The following is a 19215-nucleotide window of genomic DNA, read 5'->3' as shown; positions in this document are numbered from 1 at the left end:
TTTTAAATGGCACATTTGCAGTCCAAACTAGGCATAGTTTGCTGATAATAAAGAGACCGCAAAGGATCTTGTAGCACCTTCAAGACTAAACTGAGCCAAAGAAGTTGTAGCATGAGCTTTCGTAGACCTGGTCCAAATGGGGATGCCTCATCTTCTGATTTCAGCTGCCTTTGTGACCATGAGCCATTTTGTCTAACCATCCTTTCCAACCAACCTCCATGCCAACCCAGAGCCATGCTGAGCCTTTGGTCTTTTATTTTCTAGCTGTCAGAAACACCCAGTGGCCCTTTCATGCCACGGTCTTCTTTGTTCACCTTCCAGCAAACCCTACTTGTGAGGCACCAAATCATGGGAGCGCATTATATTCCCAAATCGGGAGGACAGGGTTGCCAGGGGAATGCCAAAACCAGACAGGAGACAGTGCACCACTTTCCATTTCAGAGATAGGTGCTGTGGGTCGGAGTGGGAAGATGCTCTTTTTGGAAGGTGAAACCTAGTCTAAAGCAAGTACCAGGGTGCCCAGGGCTCAGCATGGCACACGCGGGTGGTGTGAGCAACTCAAATTGAATGGGCAAGGGGAACGCCTGGCCTCTGAAAAAATATGGCACCCTGGACAATGGAAAGCATTGCAGAAATCATTACGCACAGAGAGTTTCTTTTACATGTAGGAGATTGAGAGTTTACCCTATGAATATCCTGGGAAAATAGCGTAATTGCGTGAAATGATTTCATATGACGTTGCACAAAACCCGCCATTAAAGCATTAACATGCATCTTTTTTACTTTCAGTATTTCAGCAGCAATGCATTTCTGATATCACTTTATTTGTGCAATTGCATGTGATAATCATTTGCGCCATTACTCGCCATTTCCAATTCATTTGCGGGATGCTTCAAATGCACATTAATCTCTCTTTAATGATGAAATTAGCCCAAGTGTGATAAACCCCATAGTGTCATTGTCGGGTTGCAACTGGATGGAAATCCCATTAGTTAAGGGGAAGTTATATACATGATATACAACAGAGTATTATTATTATTACTACAGTGGGCCCTTATTGGTATCTGCAGTACTTTCCAGGACCTTCTGTGGACACCAAAATCCACAAATGCTCAACAATAATAACAACAACAACAACAACAACAACAACAGTATAATAATTACAGTGGGCCCTCAGTATCTGCTCAGATTTGATTCCTGGACCCCCGTGGATACCAAAATCCCTGGATGCTCAAATCCCATTAAATGCAATGGCAGTGATATGATGTCCCTTATATAAAACTGCAAAATCAAGGCATGCTTCTTGGAATGTATATATTTGAATACTTTCAAGCCATGGTTAAAGGAATCTGTGGCTAAGGAACCCATGGATACAGAGGGCCGGTGGTAATAATACTTTTTACACAGAGGCACCTTGCTCTGTTCAGTTGGCTGTGATTCTGCACTCAGCCGAGTAATGGCTCAGTGTCTTTAGTGAAACGAAACAAAACCTGTTCTAATAATGAGACTTGTGTGACGCGTACTTTGTCCAGATCACAGAACTGGGGTCTGGGAGGGACCCACGGAGTCATTTAATCTGACCCCAGAGACAAGACACCTCTCATACATAGCAATTAAAACCACAGCCAAAGTAGAAAACATTTGCAGAGCTGAAAAGACTGGTAGGAAAAACAGCTCTAGATGACTCAGGTAAGCTAGCCAAGGCATGCGCCTCAAGGGATAAGAAAGAAAACACAGGTTACCTGCAGCTTACGTCAGGAGGCTTCTTGCTTTCCCCCCTCTCTTCCTTTTTCAGTAATATTTTTAAAAGGATGTCATGAAGAGCATGGCATACGAGATCCTATCTTACAGACAAGACTTTGCAAAATAGACTGCAAGTGTCTCACGTTAAGATACAGCATTAAATACCTTCTTCTCCAAAGAACAGTCAAGACAGCTTCCCATCCTAAAGGGAGGAAGCCACTCCGATTTGCACAGCAACCCAGAGACAGGTGCTCCTGACAGGCTGCAGGCAGAAGCAGTTAGGAACCGAAAAACCAAGCGACAGCATCATCGCCAGCCTCTGCAATATTTTGCAAATTGAGGAATGAACTGTTAACCTGTTTAATGAATGTATAGCACTTGGTTTATTCAACTGAATAACAGAACAGCAAGAATCCCAAACAGTGTTCTACTTGGCCAGAATACTTTAAAAGGTTTGGCGCAGTCCTCGCATGGCTGCATTTCTCCCAATCGTTCTGAGGTTTTATGACATTTATGTTTCATCTTGGCTCCTGTCTATGAAATAGGAGAATGCCCACTTCATCTACCATCTTCAGATATCCAGGGGTACCTATGTTGCCCATACAGCAAAGTACAATAAAATCCCAAATCCACAAAACAGCGATAACCTTACTGGTTATCTGGAAGCTCTGCCGTCTTCTTCTATCATTACATGTTTAAGGTGAACCCAAGGACAAAAACTATCCCATTTTGCATACACACACACACACACACACACACACACCTAGCAAAATGTAATAGTTCAACATCGTAATAACTTTATGTCAACCCAGAAATTTTCTTGACCTGCCTTCAATATTATAACTTAAATGTAAACCCAAATAGCTGAATGGTGAACTCATACTCAGTGATAAATACCCTGAATCATTTCAATATCCAGAATTATTTGCAAAGAAATATTTAATTCCAGACTTGTCAATGGATACAAACAGATATATTCAGCTGGCTGTTATGAATGAGAAAACGGATTACTAATTGTACATAACTCTGATGAAAAACACCTAGACTACCAGGAAACAGATGTTCCTTCCTAGATGACCTCCTTCATGGCTTGCTTTACAAGCTCCATGTCTTTCTCTAACAATTGCTTCAGCATCTGTTTGCTCTGACCATCCGCATTTCCACAGAAAACGCTCTTTATGGCACTAAGGACTGCCATTGTTCTATCAATAATATCCTCAGCCCCTTTTTTATTGGGTGAATTTTGTGCGTATGAAGTTAGCTGGGGACTAAAACCATACAGCAAGTTAATGAATGCTTTTAGCTTCCCCATTTCTACTTGTGTTTCATTTGCCTTTTTGGCTAATGACTCAGATGGAGGCGGAGGCGCATGGTTGGGCGCCACGGATGCAGGCGCTTTGGTTGGTGGCGAGGCAGATACCACCACCTCTACTACCGCCTCCTTCTCCTGCTCCTTCTCATTTTCTTTCCCATTCCCCTTCTCCTGCTCCTGCTTCATAGCCTTGGCCAGCTTCTTCTCTGCTTCTGCGGCCAACTCCAAAGCATTTTTTAGGTAGCCTTCTGCTTTATGAATGTAGTTGTGGAGCGCAGGGTCTTCCTTAACAGTCGCAGGCGCGTTCTTTATCGTTTTGATCAGTGTGTCGATTAAGTCCAAGATGTCTGCTCCTGAAGGTTTACGCTGAGGTGCCTCCACATGGGTTTCTTTACTGCTCTCCTGCTGGGGTTGGCTGGTGGGTTTGTGTAGTTTCAGGTGTAACTTTTTAACATTCTTTAAGGACTCCACCAGACTGGCCAAGGCTCCATTTGTGAGCTGATCAAAACTCTTAGCGTTTGCTGCAGGAGTGGTATTATTTGCCAACAAAAGTGACGCGCTGACCAGTGGTTTTTGTGAAGCAGGAGTTGCAGGAGTCGCAGAAAAGAAAGAAATCGACGCACTTATCTCATGCTGGTAACCTTCTGGAGTTGTGCTTTTTGTCGTGGTCCTATCCGAATGCAAAACAACAGAGGCATTTGTGTCGTTTCTGAGATGCCAAAACGCTGTTGTCGTTTGGGGGGTTTCTGTAGCCAAGACAACTGTTTCCGATGCCTCTATTTTAATTTCCTCCTCCTTCGGCTTAACGCTCTTCCAGACTGTGTCAACTGTTCCCGAGGGAGAAGGCTCTCTGGGGGATATGGGTGTCGCGCCAGTTTGGGATTCCTCTGGCGGCTGGGTTCGCTGCGTCGGGATGTTTTTGACCATATCTTGCAAAAGGCCCACAAGATCATTCAAAGTCTTCTCCTCTTGCTCTGTTGATGACAGTCCAGCTGATTTAGAAGAATCTGTGTAGCAGAAAGGACAGCTGAGTAAATGATGGCTGAACACTTCAGTCTCAGGGCTCACAGTATTGGGCATTTTGCTCTGTCAAGCTAAACATTGCCATAATTTTGTGGTTAGCAACTACACTTGCTAAAAACATGTATGAAAAAGTAAGCCCTCTGTGTGTGTGTGTGTGTGTGTGTGTCTGTGTGTGTGTGTTGGGGTATGTCCTCAGTTGTCTTTAGGACTACAGCAACAGGAAGGGAGATTTCATCTGCCCTCTTCTGTTGGAATCTTGACAAATATCATATTAACTGTTAACATATTAACTTATTAACTGACAGTTAATATGAGGGGAAAAGCTCCAACTAACACAATTGGGATTTACTAGGGGAAAAAAGATATGGAGACATTTTAGAGATGGGGGAAGGAATCCTTTCCCCATTCACTGCTGCCTTAATAAAACTGGGACATACCATCAACTACCTCTACGACTAAAACGTCTTCCCCCTTTTCTTCCTCCCATCATCAGGATTTATTTATCCGCACAATTAAACCAATGCTTAGTTGGGCATTCTTATGAAACCGAGCTACGTATTTCATTGGCATTCTTTGACTTTGTTTGAAATGGAACATAAGCAATGTTTTCCAACAGTTTTTCCCCCTTTGGTCCCTTGACCACATCCCCTCCATGACTATCTGGGTGATTCCCATTTTGTTCTGATAGATCAGTGTAGTGAGGCAGAGCCTGATACTGGGAGAGTTGGGGGGTGTGAGGGTGACCAGGTGGAGGAAATCAGGAAGGAGGCCCCAGGGGAGGGGGCAGAGGAAAGGGAGGCGGAGCCCCAGAGGGGTATAAGTAGGCAGGAGAGGAGTTGCGCGGGGGGGCCTAAAACGCGGAAGAGGAGGACGAGGAGAGGCGGTCGAGTTGGGAAGAGGAAAGGTAATCCGCAGCCCACAGAGGGTCGGGAGACCTGTGTCCCTGCAAGGAAGGGCAAGCCCTCGGGGCCCCAGCCCCCACGAGGTCTTAAGGCTAAGAGACCCCCGGGAGGAAGGCGAATTCTTGTACCCGGGAGAGGGCGACTGGAGACGGAGAGCCCCGGGAAGCCTGGAGGGCGAGTGGTGGGACACCAAGGGGAGCTGCTGGGAACAGGGCCTCGAGCCACAGGACTGGGAAAAGTCAGAGAGGGAGGCTTTGGAGAAATACTCTGGTGGACGGCTGAGCATCGACAAAGGCCCTGACGGGAGCACCGGTGACGCTGCCTCTTTGTAGGGTCTGCAACGCAAGTACTGTTTGACTAGGGTTGGACTGAGGATTGTGTTCTGTTGCTGCACTGTTGAGTTACTTGTTGCCATTAAAGGCACCACTGCTGCTGCACTTCCGGCCCTGGAAAGTTTGTTTCTCACGTGGTGAGGGCTTAGCAGGGAAGGACCACACCCACCATGCAACCGGCTACACCGGCCCTGCCCACAATCAGATAGCCATGAGACAGCATCACAGCATAACTGGACACACAAAACAAGGAAACGCAATGCCCAAATAGCTCACAGGCTTGATTCGTACACCATTTGCGCCATAAAAACAAAAGGAGGGGTGCAAAGGCTGACAGGAGGGACCAGTGAATCCAACAGAGAGTAACCCGAACGTTCTAGATTTCTGTCCAGAACTCCTTTGTTTTACAGGACTGAAACAAAAAGCAGGCAGGGCTAACTATGCTGGCCAACACAGTGAGAAATGCCTTTGGTAGGCCAGCCCAAAAGGCACAACAAATAAACACAAGTGCAATGTCTAGGGACCGGCTTCTTTGAAACAGGCTTTCAAAGAGCTTTTGCAGTAAGGATTTTCAAAGATGTCATATTGAAAAGGAAGAGCAACAATCTTACTCTGGTTGTCTTCTTTCTCTCCTGAAATTTGCACAACTGCTGTTGGATGCACCGATATCTGCACAAGGGAAGGGAAAAAGCAACTCTGGTCATTTCCATTTGGTTGTTATTTTATCGTAGTAGCAAGCTTTTCATCATCTGTCAGAATCCTAAATTACACTTTACCAATGCAGGAAGGTTATCTGTATCAAAATATTCAGTATAGGAAGAAAATCAAAACCATGTCCACATGCCAAAGAATCCCTTTGGGCACACATGGGTCTTAATGTCAAGATGGGGTCTGCTCCTCTCCTCCCAGTTGCCCATTGCTCTGAGTCCCTGCCTAACAGTGCCAATTCTTGGCATCTGAAAGAGCAGGTTATCAGACAAGGTACTAGAGAGTGCATGGTGCTGCCTCTCCTCAACAACTCCCCTTCCTCCATTTTCTCTGCAAGAACTGGGTGGAAGCAGGAGAGTCCTTCAGTCTCAGATGTTCTCCACTGTAGGAACAGTAGAAATAATGAGGAAGCAGCAGACATACAAAATTACACAGGGTCTAACTTTCAGGCATTTGGGGTTAAGGAGAATTTTAGGAGGAGGGTTTTTTTTAAAGGGAGGACTGGAATAGTGGCAAAATGGTATGCCCTGATCTCATCCTAGCAAGGGGTCCCAGAAAGATGCCATGCCTGGCAACATCAAAACCATGAAATGACCCAGGATGATTAAGAGGGTCACACTTGCCCTGTCAATCTCCTGGCAGAAGGCATCACCCGCCGGATTAACCCAGGCAGCCTCTGTCCCCTGCTGGACTGGAATGCATTTCAGTCATTCATTCCACCCGCCAAAGCGTGAAACATTACTCTTTGTCTAACATAAGGAGCCACTAGGGCTGTGCGCATGCGTGAGAAGGGATTGGGAATGTCCTGGCAGGCCCTAGTCATACCATGCACCCAAAGCTTCCTATATTGGTCACAGTGATGGTCAGAGACACTTGCAAGCATAACCATAATCCATACCACCAGTAACTGGAAAGAAAGGGTGGGCTTCCCAGGCAACTTCTGTCCATGCTGCCATGCACAAACATGCACAAAATAAGCTATCGTACATGCATTTTGTTCAATGGCTCAAGGTCTCTGTGTGAGAAAACAGCAGGGCCAAGTGTGGGATCACATTTCAACCCATCTGCACTAAACATCCAGGAAAACCTCCGCTGCAGATCGAATTAATCCTTAGAACGGCTAAAGGACGGATGGGCAAAGGGTGGTCTGCAGGTAGCCCATGTAAGAGATATTTTCCCTCCTCCCCAAATTGACAATTTGCCCTGCAATGCCCTCAGGAAGTGTATGCCAACCCAGTTGGCTTGTGGGCCACTTCCTGTTGGGGGGAAAAAGAGCCTTGCTTGGCCCTAAAATGGCCCAGAGAGGGACACAAATCAGACAAACGTGCCTCGCAATGCCCCCAGGGGTGTCGAGGTGGCATTTGGGGGCAAAGAAAAACCAGTCTTTCTCAGGGTCGCCACTTTTGTTTCCGGCTGGAATGTTTTTACAAAGAGCAAAGGAGGAGGGTAGCCCTCCAAGGTCTGGCTATGTGTGTCTTAATGCTACTCCCAACACCTGACAGCTGCCTGCCCCAGACTAAAAATTAATAAGAATGGCACAGGACTCTTAGCACTGGATGGGTGCTAACTTTCCAACCACTTTGTAATGAATTGCAGGTGGAATACCTTTTGTTTCAAAGCCAAGTAAGTCATGACAGTTATTGGACACAACATCAGGAGAGCGTGTCAGGTGCATTTTGTATTTTAACTGCTGGGTGTTTTGGGGATGGGGACTTTAATTTTCCCTTCTCCAGCTGCAAGCCAAAAGAAACCCTTTCTCCCTGTGCGTCTTTTCCCTACAGCTACAGGGAAGGAGGGTGGTTTTCACCAGGATTGCAGCAAGGGACGGAAACCTTGGGTCTATGCGCCCCTCATGGTCCCACTGGCTCCAACCTGTTGCATCTGTTCATTTTTAAAGAAATGCAAATTCCTGACATGCTTGAGAACCTCAGAAATACAAACCGCCCTGAGTTAGCATTACCTGCAGATGTTTGACACTTTCGTAGGTATGTTGCACACCTAAAGAGAGAGATTATTATTGTTAGTCATCCAGCACACTTCTTGGATTTTAATTAACTTTACAGTGGCAACACTCCCCCAGAGGCTTGGCTTGAGCGTCTTGTGTTTAATGAAGGTGTTAGCATGTTTTATATGTGGGGCCAGGCCTTCAGGACAGGGCAGGATATATTAAGGCAAACAGAGAAATAAAAGTTCAGGATTTCTGGAATGTGTTCTGACATAAAGTTTTCAGAGTTGTGCTGAGTCCAAAAACATGGGCTAAGTCAGGAAGAGCACAGAGAGGTATCCCAATGCAGAAGGAGTGTTCTTAAAGCCAATGGAGAACCACACTTAAAATGGCAACCTACAAAAGCAGCACCACACCGTGGGGCCTTCGCTTGGGCTGAGCCTTCCTCCACAAAGTTGTTGCGAAGATGATGATGATGATGATGATGATGATGATGATGATGATGAAGAACAATAATAAGAAGGGGACCGTTTTTTAAAAGTACTGTATGTAAAAATATCTTGGAAAGAAGACAGAATTCATCTATTGCCATGATCTGGCAAAGACTGAAGAATCTGAGGAGATACGAAGGATGTTTTCAAGGAGAGAAATAACACGAGGGAACAGGAGAAAACAAATGGAGCTGTGTCCAGAATGTATATACAACAACTGAGCTAAGGAACCATAGCTACTCTCAAAGAAGCTTTAAGTGCCTTTGGAAAAGCCTTATTGATTTGGCAAATGTTGTCTGCGCTGATGATTTCCAGCTCCTTGCTTGTTTCCTCTTTCCCAAGAAATATGGTCAGCATGAAGAAAAGGATTTTGAAAGTTAATGAAATACGTTTATTGTTTTCCATCTCTAGACTCCTATAACCAAAGAAAAAGAGATTTGTCTGTTTTGCTTTACTTTCCCCTCCAATCAGACACACACAGATATAACTTTTCAAAGTTTTAAAAGCTACACAACCTTCAAGCACAACTGGCAGAAACTCTTGAGTCTCCAAAAAGAGCGTCTATAGATATACTTTTTATTTCCTCCCTTCATATGGATAACTCCTTAGCAGATTATGGAACCCAATCCTGAGAAAAAACTATCCATAGAACAATAAGGTTGAGCATTTTGGGAAAGGATTCTCAGTAGTGAACCATTCTTCTAAACTAAAAAGGTTATATTGATTTTAAGGTGCTTTTGTATGAGCGTGAGTTTTCAAATGAATGGACAAAAGCCACAGATTGCTGAATATCTTTGACAGAACAATGATCTATACAAACACACACACACACACACCAAACTGAAGTCCAAACGGATAAAAACAAGAAAATGGAGAGCCTGAATGTGCGCCCAAAGGATGGCCCTACGACAAAGGAAACCTTGTTCCAGGGTTTCTGAAGAAAGGCTTTGGGATTTGTTCTCTCTGGATGATAAATGGAAAGCGAAGAAAGAAAAAGATGACCTGGGCTGTCATGAAAATATTGATCTGCACTTAGCTGTCATTGTTTGAAACTGCTCCCAAACTGGCACAGAATAGCAAATCATGCTGGATGAAAAGACCGATCGGCTGCAACCTGACACTCAACCTTCCTGTCCCTCTTTTTAAAATGTATGTATTCAGAAGGCCTTTTTTGAATGCCAAAAAGGCAGGTGAGTTTCCTGACACTTCAAGAACGGACGCTTCCAAACACATTTCGCTTTTGAGATGTTTATAGAGACGAAAGGAATCCCTAAACTTGCAAAAAGACATGAAAATACTTTAGCAAAAGCCGTTTTGTACTGCGATTGAAACGAAGTGGGTTAAGTTACACGGCTGACACTTTGCTTCCTACAGAACCACAATTCTTCCACTTCTCCAGTGGCAGAATATTAAAGGTTTTCTGGGTAGACTGAATCCCTATGACCCTCGGACCGGGATTCTGGAGGCAATTTATAAAGATCTGCAACTAATTTACCCAAGGAGGAAGGCAGAGAATGAACAAATGCAAGTTTCCGTCTCTTTGGTGTGTTATCACAGACCTAGACCAAAGAACAATGCTGGAATTTAATGTGATGCATTCATAGCAGAGAATGTGTCCTTGGAGGGGGTTTGCTCTGGATAGGCATGGATCAGCAAATGAAGCTCCAGATAACCAGCCAAGCACAGGAACAACCTGCTTCCAGTTTTGGGAGTCGCCATAGCAAGAAACACTTTGCCCACTTTAATAATAATAATAATAATAATGATACCCCATTGTTGTATATAATGGGACTTGAGAATCCATGGATTTTGGTATCTGTGGGGGATCCTGGAAGCAAAGTCCAGGAGATACCAAGGCCCACTTTAGTACTAATAATAATAATAATTACTATCCATTGTACTTAATGGGACTTGAGCATCCACAGATTTGGGTAGCTGTAGGAGGTCTTTGAATCAAACCCCATCAGATACCAAGGGCCCACTGTAACAACAACAACAACAACAACACCCCATTGTATTTAATGGGATTTGAGCATCCATAGATTCCGCTATTCAGTTTAATGATAACCTGGGTTTTTAATGCAAATGTTTGTTTTATCTGTTTTTAACTTGTGTATGTTGTTGTGTTTTTTAATCAGGGCCCAAACTGGATTATTTCTGCAGTGTGGATGGGACCTTCAGTCTCCCAGTTTCCCAGACTGCAAAAATAGTCCAATTTGAAACCACTTTAACTGCCTTGGCCTAGTTATAGGGACTCCTGGGAACTGTAGTTTTGTGAGACATTTTGCCTTGTCTGAGAGAGAGAGAGAGAGAGAGAGAGAGAGAGAGAGAGCTCTGGGGCCACAACAAACTACAATTCCCAGAATTCCCTAGCACTGAGGTAGGGCAGTCAAAACGGTCCCAAACTGGATTATTTCTGCAGTGTAGATTGGACCTTTCTGGCAAAGATCTACCTTTGAGACTAGGGTCCAAAACACACTGCAGAAATAATCCAGTTTGAGACCACTTTAACTGCCTTGGATCAGTTATAGGGAATCCTGGGAACTGTAAGAGACATTTTGCCTTCTCTGTCAGAGACAGCTCTGGTGCCACAACAGACTACAGTTCCCAGGATTCCCTAGCACTGAGTCAAGGCAGTTAAAGCGGCCTCGAAGTGGATTATTGTTCCTACAGTGTGTTTTGGCCCAGAGAAGGCTAAATGCCTCACAAAACCACCAGTTGCCAGGACTGAGGCCTCTTTAACTGCCCTGGCTCAATGCTAGGGAATCCTGGGAGTTGTAGTTTTGTGAGACAGTAAGCCTTCTCTGTCAGAGAGAGAGAGACAGCTCTGGTGCCACAACAAACTACAATTCCCAGGATTCTCTAGCACTGAGGGCAGTTAAATCGGTCTCAAAACTGGATTATTATTATTATTATTATTATTACTATTTCTGCAGTGCGTTCTGGCTCCATGGTTCAGAGAAAGAGGAACTGACAAAAAAACCATAATATTTAGGAACAAAACCCAAATGTATTCAAAACCAATTGTATCAGAATAGACGGAGAAAGATTCCTCATCGTCGTCCTCGGCGCCATGTTCTCTGAGGGGAATCTGCGCGTCGAGGAGGAGGAGGAGGAGGATGGGGCCTAGTCGTTTTCGGAGCGCGAGGCGCGACCCCGGCCTAAATTAGCGCGGCTTGCCCGCGGGGGGCGCGACTCACTCGGGGGCGGGGCGCCTCCCAGCCGGGGCAAGGAGCCCAAAAGGGCCCACAAAAAAAGCAACGGCAGCGAAGGAGAAGAACAAGCCGCCATCGTCTCCCTTTTCCCTCCTCCTTCTCCTCAGAGAGGGCGGCTCCCCTTCTCCCTCATGGCGGCCGCTCCATCCCTCCTCCTCGGCGGGCAAGAGAAGGGAGAACGCCGACAACCGTCACCGTTCTCTCGACGCCCACGGACGAAGGGAGGGACAAAAGGCCGAACACCGGGAACGAGGGGGAAAGATAGAGCCCGCCGAGGAGGAGGGGAAATAGAACGGGAATAAACATGGAGGGAGCCAGGGACGGAGAGGGAAAATGGCGCCCCTTGTCTCTCCTCATCGCCTCATAGATATTCCCTTCAGGCCGCTCTGAGGGGAAGTCATGGCGGCCTTGTTTCCCTCACACTCCGGTTCTTCCCTAAATAGGAATCTTTTATTTGGGGGAGAAGCATTTTGGGGTTCAGAGGGAAATCTTTGACCCCTCAAAAATCCCCGAGGGGAAGGCGTCCATTTTTGTTCTAACATGGCCCCCCATTTCATACTTTACTTTTTGGGGACACTTTATCAGATGGGAGTCGAAACCTCTAATTTATATTATTATTATTATTTGCACCTATTGATTGCATTTGTATCCCACGCTTTCAGACACAGCGACCCTTCAGGGATGGGAGTCGAAGCCTATGTTGTTATTATTATTATTATTTATTCCATTGATATCCCAAAATGGACTCCGTCTTGTTGTTGTGTGGCTTCATGTCATTCCCAGTTTATGGCGACTTCATCGTGGGTTTTTCTTGGCAGCTTTGCCCTGAGGCTGAGAGACTGTGACTCTCCCAAAATCTCACGGCCAAAGGAGAGGGAATAACCCTCCAAAAACTAAACCTTCAAAGAAGCCCCCATCCTTTTAAGCAGCCATCTTTCCCTCCTTAACAGGGGCAGAAATCCTATGTTTTTGGGGTCCCCTCAATTGTGTATTTTTTAAGATCAGAGTTATCCCCCCCAAAAAAAATTACTCCTTTTTCCCTGGGTCATTTTGGGGGAGTCACACTCTCTCAGCCTCAAGGGCAACCCCCTCTGGACAAACCCTGCCAAGAAAACCCCATTAATAGGCATCTCTCCCATTACCTCCAGTCCATCTCCAGTATCCCCATCCCCAGCGGACACTGGCATGTCTACTTCATTAAATATTGACAATGGAACTTGGAGGTCTTTCAAGGTCTTTAGTGCCATTCAAGGCAGCTGAGGAGTTATAGGGCTAGCTTGGACCCCCCCCCCCCAAAAGCCAGGCACACATCCATCTCAAGGGACCCCAAAGAAGCTGCACTTAATGCCAAGAAGAGTTGCTGCGCCCCATGGATTGCACCATCGCAAAGGAGGACCCCAAAAGCATCTCCAACCCTCAGGTCAGTCTGGAGAAGCTTTTTCCTTTTTGGACTACAACTTCCAGCATGCAGGGATGCTGGTGCCCCATGGGTCTGAGGGTGCCACCCCACGATTTGGTGCAGAATCACTTGGCATGAGATGCTGCAAATTTTGTAGGCAAAATATGCCCCTACCATTGTTTGGGTGGCGTCAACATGGACTTTCTCACACACACACTATATGTATACATGTCCATATTTGTGCATGTGTATACATGTTTGTGTGGTAGTCTGCAAGGTCCTGGGGGGCAGAAAACTGGCCCCTGAAGTACCCCATGAGTGCTACAAATGATCCTGGGGTATACTTCATAGGAAAAAGGACCATACCTTAGGCTGGTCCCTCTGGTGTTCTTCCCTTGATCAAGCACAGTATTTGCTTTTGGCTTCCAGTGCCAGCTGTTTTTTCCTGGCACTTCTCAGGGGCTTGGTTTTCAATATGGTCAACCACTGTAACCCCTTTAGACCCATTGTCTGGTTCCATTCCTAGCTGGTCTGCTAGTTCAGGAATGTGTTGTTGGAGGGCTGCCCCACAGAATTTGTGGTGTGGAAGTCTTGCCCTTTGTACTGTTTTAATAGGTATGTGAAACGGCTGGAGATTTGGAGTGTCATACAATGACTTCTTCCCCTCTTTTTTCAGGTGGATGTCCTGAACAGATCAACAATGTGATAGAGGAGGATCAATACACTGGTCTCCATCTAGGTAGGATTAAGGACTTGGTTTTTTGGTACCATAGCGAATTACCAAGTTAAATCAATGTTCCTAGATGGCTAGCACTATAGATGCAATAGACTGAATTTGGCCAGTTCTGGTTGATGATGTATTCGTTTTATAACACAAGCCGACAACCCTCTGCCTAATTTTATGCGGCTTCTCTGAATCCCAATAGTCTACTGGGCTGGAAGGGGAAGGAAAGGTGCATACAAAGATGTATTTCCTCATCCACCTAAAATTAGCCCCAGAAAACGTAGCCTGGGGCTGAAAACTAAAAAGGACCCATGCCCTTGCACCAGGTTTGAGTTGCATGTGCTGTTGGATGTACATCCCATCTCACCTGCTTGTGAAAAAAGCAGGAGTTATTCATGGTCCCACATTTTCCTGATTAGATTATTGTAATATATTCTGGGTAGTCATATATTCTTGCCTTTGAACACTTTGTTTTGGGAACCTGCAGGAGGCCATACCCTGTTAGTGCTTAAAGGTCTACACCGGCTGTCAGCTTGTTTTGTTGCACATCATTCAGGGTTTAGCTTGGCCTTTAAAGACCTTAAATATCCTGGTATTGGGATACCTAAAAGACTACTTGCTCCCTTCTGGGTCTGCGCATGAAGTTATTCTTTGGAAGCTGTTCTCATAATCTCTTTAGTTATGCTGAAGAACAAGGCTGAGCATGATTTTCTTAGCTGTGACACTGCAAGCTGCCCCAATCTGTGAAATTACAGGTGACTCTTTATTCATTCTAGCATTCATGGGATTGATTTTATCATTGCTCACTGAGTCTGTTTTGTGTCTTACATTCTGTTATACTTTCTAAAGGTAATTTTCTTAGCCTCAAGAGACTTGGATTAAGAGTTGTGTATTTGTGATGTAAACAGGTACTGATCCTTCAAAATAGCTTACACTGAAATTGTAAAGACATTTACCAGTAGTAAACCGTATACTATAGGTACTCACTTCAGGGTTAGCATGCACTGGGTCACAATGTTAGTCCTACAGATTTCTTTTACTTTGATTCTAGTCACGACTTGAGTGTATTACTTGGTTCCCTTTTTATGTTGTAATTATTTGTGAGCTATTGTTGTTGTTGCCTTCAAACTGTTTCCGACTAATGGTGACGCTTAAGATAAACCCATCACAGGGTTTTCTTGGTTAAGATTTGTTCAGAGGTTTTTGTCCATTGGGTTTCCATGGCTGAGGGGGGATTTGAGGCCTGTTCTCCAGAGCCCTAGTCCAAAGCTCAAACCACTACCCCACATTGGTTTCCTTTGTGTGCTATACTTATTCTGCACTGCATGCATTAATGCAAAGATAAACGGTATTGGAAAAATATTATGCAAGTGTAAAAGCCACAGACCTATCACTAGTTCTCTGGTAAGCTCTGTTAGAGGTCCTCCTCCCTTTGCAGAGGCTTGCTACAAGACTTTTCACCAACTCTCTGAGGACAAGAAACAAGAAGAGCTGGCTTGAGGAAAGCGTTCTGGAGTGCTGCACCTGGAACACCTCTGAGGGCAACAGACCCAAGAGCAGTGCTCAGCATCCCATCCAAGGAAGGACCCTGGCCTTGTAGCAAATGGTTTTTTTGCCAGAGCACAGTAATAGCCATGCTCACAGCTGAAATGGAAGCTGGCAGGTGGGTATAGGACACCCCAAAGCCACCTGGAAAACCTGCCATCTGCACTGAATCTGTAAAGAGGGCAGCAATGGGAATCTCCTAAAGGGAATCAGGAAAGTAACACAATCTATTGTCCATTTCTATCAGACTGAGGTCTTAAGATGTTTTTGTTAAAGAACCTCCAATTACAAACACAAGGTTTTAAAGTTCTTTTTTAATGCCTAATGGGGAAAAATGGACAAACATAAAAACAAGCCTGAATATATTTGCACAAAGGACCAGTTTGTCCTGAAAAGAGATTGAGTATTTTAGGAACCAGCAACGAGGAGCCTTTTTGAAGCCTGCAACGTTACATGTGTTTTCATCATTATGCAACGGACTGTTCATTATTGATCTGTTATCCCTATGGAGCCAGTTTTGCCTGTACCACCAATGCTTTCAAGATTTACAATGTGTTTTTTCCCCCTCGAGTTCAAACATAAAAAGGTCCAAAGGCTAGCAAAGAGGCCAGGGAGTAGTGCTGAGAATGCAAGCGCAGCCTGAACTACATTTTCACAACCTTTGACGTAAGCCCGCTTATTATCTGGTGGGATGCAGAGTGCCGAGGAAAGTTAAGGCACACTTATATTATTATTTTCCTTCTCTTGGGAATGTCTTGAGATTCCTGAAACTGAGGAGAGAGAATAGCTATTTTCATTTCCTTTTCTCACTTAACCTTGGTGTGATCGCACTCTCACAGAAGCTGTTATTTTGCGCCACTGGTTGTAAAGACGCGCTAACGGCTGAATCTTATGAAACTTGCACAGTATTTGCAGCCCAGTGATGCTGTGACCCCTGCTCCCTCCCACGACCGCCTGCAAAAAGGAAAAAGGGAGCCAGGAAGGCCAACAGCTCTGCAAGGACTACATTTGTGCTAACGGTCTCCAGAGTTTTAATGCCAAACACCATTCTCTTGGAAGACATTTTATGTACATTGCATCTCTCTCTTTCTTTTTTGTCCTCAAAAGCTAACACTGTATGCTAAAAATGGTCACAGATCAGCAATAATATTATGGGATTAGTCTCTGTTTTCCTAACAGGTTGGATAGGGACAACCTTCTCAGCCATTGCCAGAGACCAACCGTGGAGGCATTAATGGACTTTCCACCTTATCATGGCCTGCACAAGGAATCCAGGTGGCCACAGAAAGTGTTCTCAACCTCTTCTGCTCTCCATGTAATGTGATGTGTGTTTCATCTCTGTAGCTACCATGGGACCTTGGAAGATGCCACGAAATACCAAATACGTTGATCCTCATGGCTGGTCTGCCTTTCTTTTAAATACAAGACTATAGCAGCTATCATTTGGACAACAGGCCTTCCCTCCTCTCTACCCAGGGAAGCTCAGCATGCCACCAGTTTCTGTGTGGAAAGAGTCCAGTATGACCCCAGAACTCCTCTAGCCTCTGTCTGGAAATGCTGGGACCCCAAAGTCACTTCACAACAACTGGAGTATTATACTTAAAAGGTCTCTGTGGAACAGGTGGATATTGCCAGCTGAAGAAAACACCAAACTAATGTCAAAGTGTTCCATGGTATGCTGGCCCTTTATGGAAGCCACTGCCAGGTGGAATGCGTCCAGTCTTTCCGGAGCAGCCACACCACAGCAGTTAACATTTCAATAGAGAATTAGCTCTTTACTAAAACTGGCATTCCTAAGACACATGCAACTAAGGAAGTCAACAAGTCCCAGGTATCCTCATGGTCACTTTCTCTACTTCTTGGATGACCCAGAGCAAAACATCAAGCCAAGGGGAGGATCAGAGGAAGCCCCTACCTACCTGCAGCGTCACGCCCGAGGGCAAGGGCCTTATTTCAACAGCCGCATTCCCATGTCAACATCATCGCTCCTCTGATCTTACAGCTTGATGATGAAGGCCTGGAAGTCCTCCAGAGAAAGTGAGCTTGTACCAAGGATTCCTTTATAAATAGGCCAGTGATTAGCAAAAGATCTCGTTCCTCTTCTGGGGAGGAGCGTGGAAGAGGTGCGGCGACTGAACCGTAACCAGACACCCGCTTCGGCAGGAAGGGTGCCCACCCAAGGCAACCCTCCTCCATGCCAGGAAAGCAAGCATCAGCCATGTATCTTCTTCCATAAGTCTGAATATCAGCAAGGAGGGGGAAATACAACCACTAGGAATTGATGCTTCTGAGGAAGTAGATTTGAAGCCTAGGAAAGCTCCTGCTGCCAATTTCAGTCTCAAAGGTGCTACAAGATCTCTCTACGTTCATTTGGACATTAGATTACATTACATAAATGCACTTGAGGAAGTAGCCTGAAGCCTATGAAAGCCTTATGAAAGTGAGTCTCAAAGGGGCTACAAGATCTCTCTATGGTCTGATTCCACAGACAAACACAGCTATACCTTTGAATTCTACCTCTGTGAACTGAACCCCTCGATTTCCTTTGGAAGGAGGGTCTCCCAACTCGTTCTGTTCTCCAAGGAGCTGCAGAAGGGAAAGAGCGGTGGCACATAAAAAGCACAAGTGTATTAGGCAGCCCCCTGTGACAGTCTTCCCCCTCCTGACCCCCGATTTTCCTTCCCTGGACCCAAATGACTCACTCCTGACCTGCTCCCCTTTTACTCCAGGGTGCAAAGCATTCTCCTCTGTCTTGCATAACCATCCTTCAGGCGATCCCCCTTCCTTTGCCAACAAGGCCGTTGGTCATTCTGCGCAAGTCTGTCTTGCTGTCTTGCAAGGACACAGGATGCCCACAGCCCTCTCCCCACCAGGAATGGGAATGAATCTCCCCATTTCCCCTTCTCTTTGTCCCCACATTCAGAGCAAAGACCCAGGCATCTCCCTTGAGAGAAGGCAGCTGCTGCTGAGACCCCAGTGCCCTGCCAAGGGGCACCAGATGCCTTTAGGGCATCCAGGCCAGGTTGCCCAGGCGTCCCCAAGGGAGGACAAGGCGCTGCAAAACGTAGGACATTCAAGCGAAATGGAGCACGCCACCAAGCAAAGGCTGAAAGCACTCACAGAAGCATATAAACTCATGCTTCTTGGCCATGCGCAAAATGGAGGGCATTCTGGACTTCTTCCTGGACAGGTGGAAATGGAGAAAAAGAGGAGGCCTGGTCGCCCTGGACCTGACCAAATCAAAGCTCAAAACACTGGCATAATTGTACATTCATGCTTCTTAGCCATGCGCAAAATGGAGGGCATTCTGGAGTGCCTCCTGGACCGAAGCCATAAATGGAGGCCAAGTCTGGCCGTCCTGGCCCTGCAGGAATAATCCAGATGTCCTAAAAGGAGAGGAGGACAAGGCACTGCCGAAATGTAGGGCATCCAAGCGGGGGGGGGGGGGGGGGGGAGAGGGAGGGCATGATCAAATCAAAGCTGGAAAACACACTGATCTATCAATGGAAAGGCATGCTCAAAATGGAGGGCGTTCTGGGGCGCCTCCTGGGAGGAGACTTTCAAGAGGGAAAAGCCTAGGGCTTGCCAAAGAATCAGAGGCTGAACGCAGCAATAGAAAAGTGAAGGCCAGGCATCCTGGAGGACAGGTCCGGGAAAAGGAGGCCCCCCAGAGGGGCTCTTCTCCTGGCCGGCCCCCGGAGCCCCCCACAACCTTTCCCCAGAGCCTCCCTCTGAACGCCGTCGGTCCCTGCGTCCGTCTCCTTCGGCGGCTGGAGCCAAGTGCGCCGCCCGCGGGTCTGGCTCGTCCCCGGCCGGGCTCTTTCTCTGTCAGTCGGAGAGGCCGCGCCTTCCCATTGGCTGCCCGCTCCCTGCGCC

The 19215-nt window shown here is 46.0% G+C and overlaps 1 protein-coding gene across 2 annotated transcripts; it reads right to left on the bottom strand.

Annotated features, from left to right (window-relative positions):
* Window positions 1-2170: 2170 nt before the first annotated feature.
* LOC149307508 (uncharacterized) lies at window positions 2171-18763 on the bottom strand. 2 transcript variants are annotated; one of them, XM_089539317.1, is made up of 5 exons: window positions 18460-18763; window positions 17844-17925; window positions 7981-8018; window positions 5924-5981; window positions 2171-4062 (listed from the first exon to the last, which is right to left on the bottom strand). In XM_089539317.1, the coding sequence occupies exons 1-5, from the start codon at window positions 18475-18477 to the stop codon at window positions 2813-2815; spliced, it is 1446 nt and encodes a 481-aa protein (XP_089395443.1). In that variant the 5' UTR covers window positions 18478-18763; the 3' UTR covers window positions 2171-2812. The 2 variants fall into 2 exon arrangements, with proteins under 2 accessions (XP_089395443.1, XP_089395444.1); XM_089539318.1 differs by lacking the exons at window positions 17844-17925; window positions 18460-18763 and adding an exon at window positions 11657-12042 and having other exon boundaries at window positions 2172-4062.
* Between the last annotated feature and the right edge of the window lie 452 nt (window positions 18764-19215).

The sequence above is a fragment of the Sceloporus occidentalis genome, unplaced genomic scaffold (genome assembly GCF_023333645.1).
Source record: "Sceloporus occidentalis isolate IW3139 unplaced genomic scaffold, rSceOcc1.0.p SCAF_9, whole genome shotgun sequence".
NCBI classification, from domain to species: domain Eukaryota; kingdom Metazoa; phylum Chordata; class Lepidosauria; order Squamata; family Phrynosomatidae; genus Sceloporus; species Sceloporus occidentalis.
This window is presented reverse-complemented; position numbering and strand designations above follow the sequence as displayed.

Excerpts from the sequence above, each read along its gene's own strand:
- LOC149307508 (XM_089539317.1), bottom strand. Across the intron at positions 8,019-17,843 it reads CACAGAGGTAGAATTCAAAG|GTGTGCAACATACCTACGAA; the intron begins GTATAGCTGTGT and ends CTCTCTCTTTAG. Across the intron at positions 4,063-5,923 it reads AGAGAAAGAAGACAACCAGA|ATTCTTCTAAATCAGCTGGA; the intron begins GTAAGATTGTTG and ends TCTGCTACACAG.